The sequence below is a fragment of the Apis dorsata genome, unplaced genomic scaffold (genome assembly GCF_000469605.1).
Source record: "Apis dorsata unplaced genomic scaffold, Apis dorsata 1.3 scaffold_270, whole genome shotgun sequence".
Classification (NCBI taxonomy): domain Eukaryota; kingdom Metazoa; phylum Arthropoda; class Insecta; order Hymenoptera; family Apidae; genus Apis; species Apis dorsata.
Genome location: NW_006263548.1, coordinates 159,514 through 161,386, shown reverse-complemented (window position 1 = coordinate 161,386; position 1,873 = coordinate 159,514). Strand labels below are relative to the sequence as shown.

At 33.0% G+C, this 1,873-nt stretch overlaps 1 protein-coding gene across 3 annotated transcripts in view; it reads right to left on the bottom strand.

Annotated features, from left to right (window-relative positions):
- Positions 1-1,217: 1,217 nt before the first annotated feature.
- LOC102671365 overlaps positions 1,218-1,873 on the bottom strand; it is a 59,755-nt gene continuing 59,099 nt past the window's right edge. For all 3 annotated transcript variants that reach the window (XM_006616746.2, XM_006616747.2, XM_031510982.1), the window contains one exon: positions 1,218-1,696. In XM_006616746.2, the coding sequence (XP_006616809.1) occupies positions 1,520-1,696 (177 nt within the window). In that variant the 3' untranslated portion in view covers positions 1,218-1,519. The remainder of the gene's footprint in view (positions 1,697-1,873) is intronic.

Below are 1,873 nucleotides of genomic sequence, written 5' to 3'. Positions count from 1 at the left end.
TCTCCTCCTCCTCCTCCTCCCTCCCCCTCCCCCAATCTCTCATCCGTTTGAACGAGTCCGATTATTTTCGTCCTCTCACGAAACTTTTGTTTCTCTCGAATCAAACATCCTCTATTATTAGCTTTATTATTTTTTCCCCCGATCATTCGAATAATTTTTAAATTTCCAAATTTTCGAATTCTTTACGACAAAAATTCTTTCTTATTTTTATTCATCAAAAGAAATGTATATATATATATATATATATATCCATTATATAAGAGAAAAAGAAAAGCTCAATTTTTCAAAGAGGGATCCTAGAATTCCATTCCCTTAACAACGTCTCTCAACAAGATTCTCGAAAGACGAATCTCGATAACGAAAGGGATAACAGGTCGACGTGTATATATGTAGAGCGGTGGCGGATAAGAAGAGGTTGTTGCGGTGATGTCGAATTTCGATGTTTTGCGAATGAACGAGGTGGATCGACCTAGAGGTGGATCTTTACAAGACATTTTAATTGGACAAATCCGCCTATCCTCATTAAATCCGTCCTGACTTCGGCCTCGACGTGATCTCACTGTCGACGTGCCCTCATAGATGGCTACCTTCCTCCTCGTTCGTTCTCGTGAAAATCGTATCGTTTCACTTGTCAAAATTTATTATATATTATTATATATATAATTTATTATATATTTATTATATAATTTGAATTTTCTTGAATGTATCTCTTTCTGCTGAAATTATTCAACTTTGGAACAATGATTTGGATAAAGAGGGTTGGTTTTGATTGTTGGGGTTGATTCGAGAATGATATTCTTATTGGGGATGAGATTCCATTCCATGGATTTTGTTCTTTTTTTGTTTTGAAAGGAGAATTGCATTTTATGATGATGATTTAATTAATGTGCAAATCCTTGCTAGAATTGTAGAAATAATATATATTTTTTTGATATTATGTAAAGAAGATAATGTTTGCTTTAATTAAAAATTTTTGAGGAAGAATAATGTTGATGTATTTGCAGAAAATAAACTTTATATGAAAATGTAACAAGAAAATAAATATTTGGTATTAATGGGAATAATAACACTTTTATGCATTATTTACTTGCAAACTTTCTTTATTGTTCCTTAAAACGGTAACAAATGGAGAAAGGGAGAAAAATGTTATGTTTACAAAAAAAGGGACGTGTGCAGACAAGTGATAATATATTCAAGAAGGATAATGACCATGCTGTGAATCGTGACGTATACTTTTTATTTGACAATATTCTCATATGTACACTTATTAAGGTCCATATTATATTAATTATTACGCGAATTAATTACAACAAAAGTGCGACCGTGGCGAATATGGTCGCGAGTCAACGATATTAAAGAAATAACAGGTTTTGATTAACGATGGTTTTTGTTTATTTATTTATTTATTTTTTTTTTTCTTCTTATTCCTTCCCCTTTATCCCCCGGCATTATAAATGACCATTCCATCTCGCGACATCTCGGTTGCTCCTACTTTTTACGTTATACGAAGAGACGAGAGCTAGTCCGCGTGATACGGATGCGGTTGGGGCGATTCACCCTCGAACAACGCCATTTTCAAACGTTTGCACTTGGCCCGCCGATTCTTGAACCAAAATTGCACGTTCTTCGGCTCCAGTCGAGGAAATTTCTGCCGATACGGCATCCTGTTCAACTCCTCCGTGTATTTCAGAATCAACTGTGAATTAGAATCGAATATTATATAAAATTATATCGATAAATAAAGGAAAATAAAATAATAAAATTATTTGAATTTCTGCTAATTATCTTTTTTGTTCGGTTATGAATTTAACCTAACCTAATTTTGTTACGATTTATGCTAAAAATTGTTATACAAATAAATTATATTTCGATC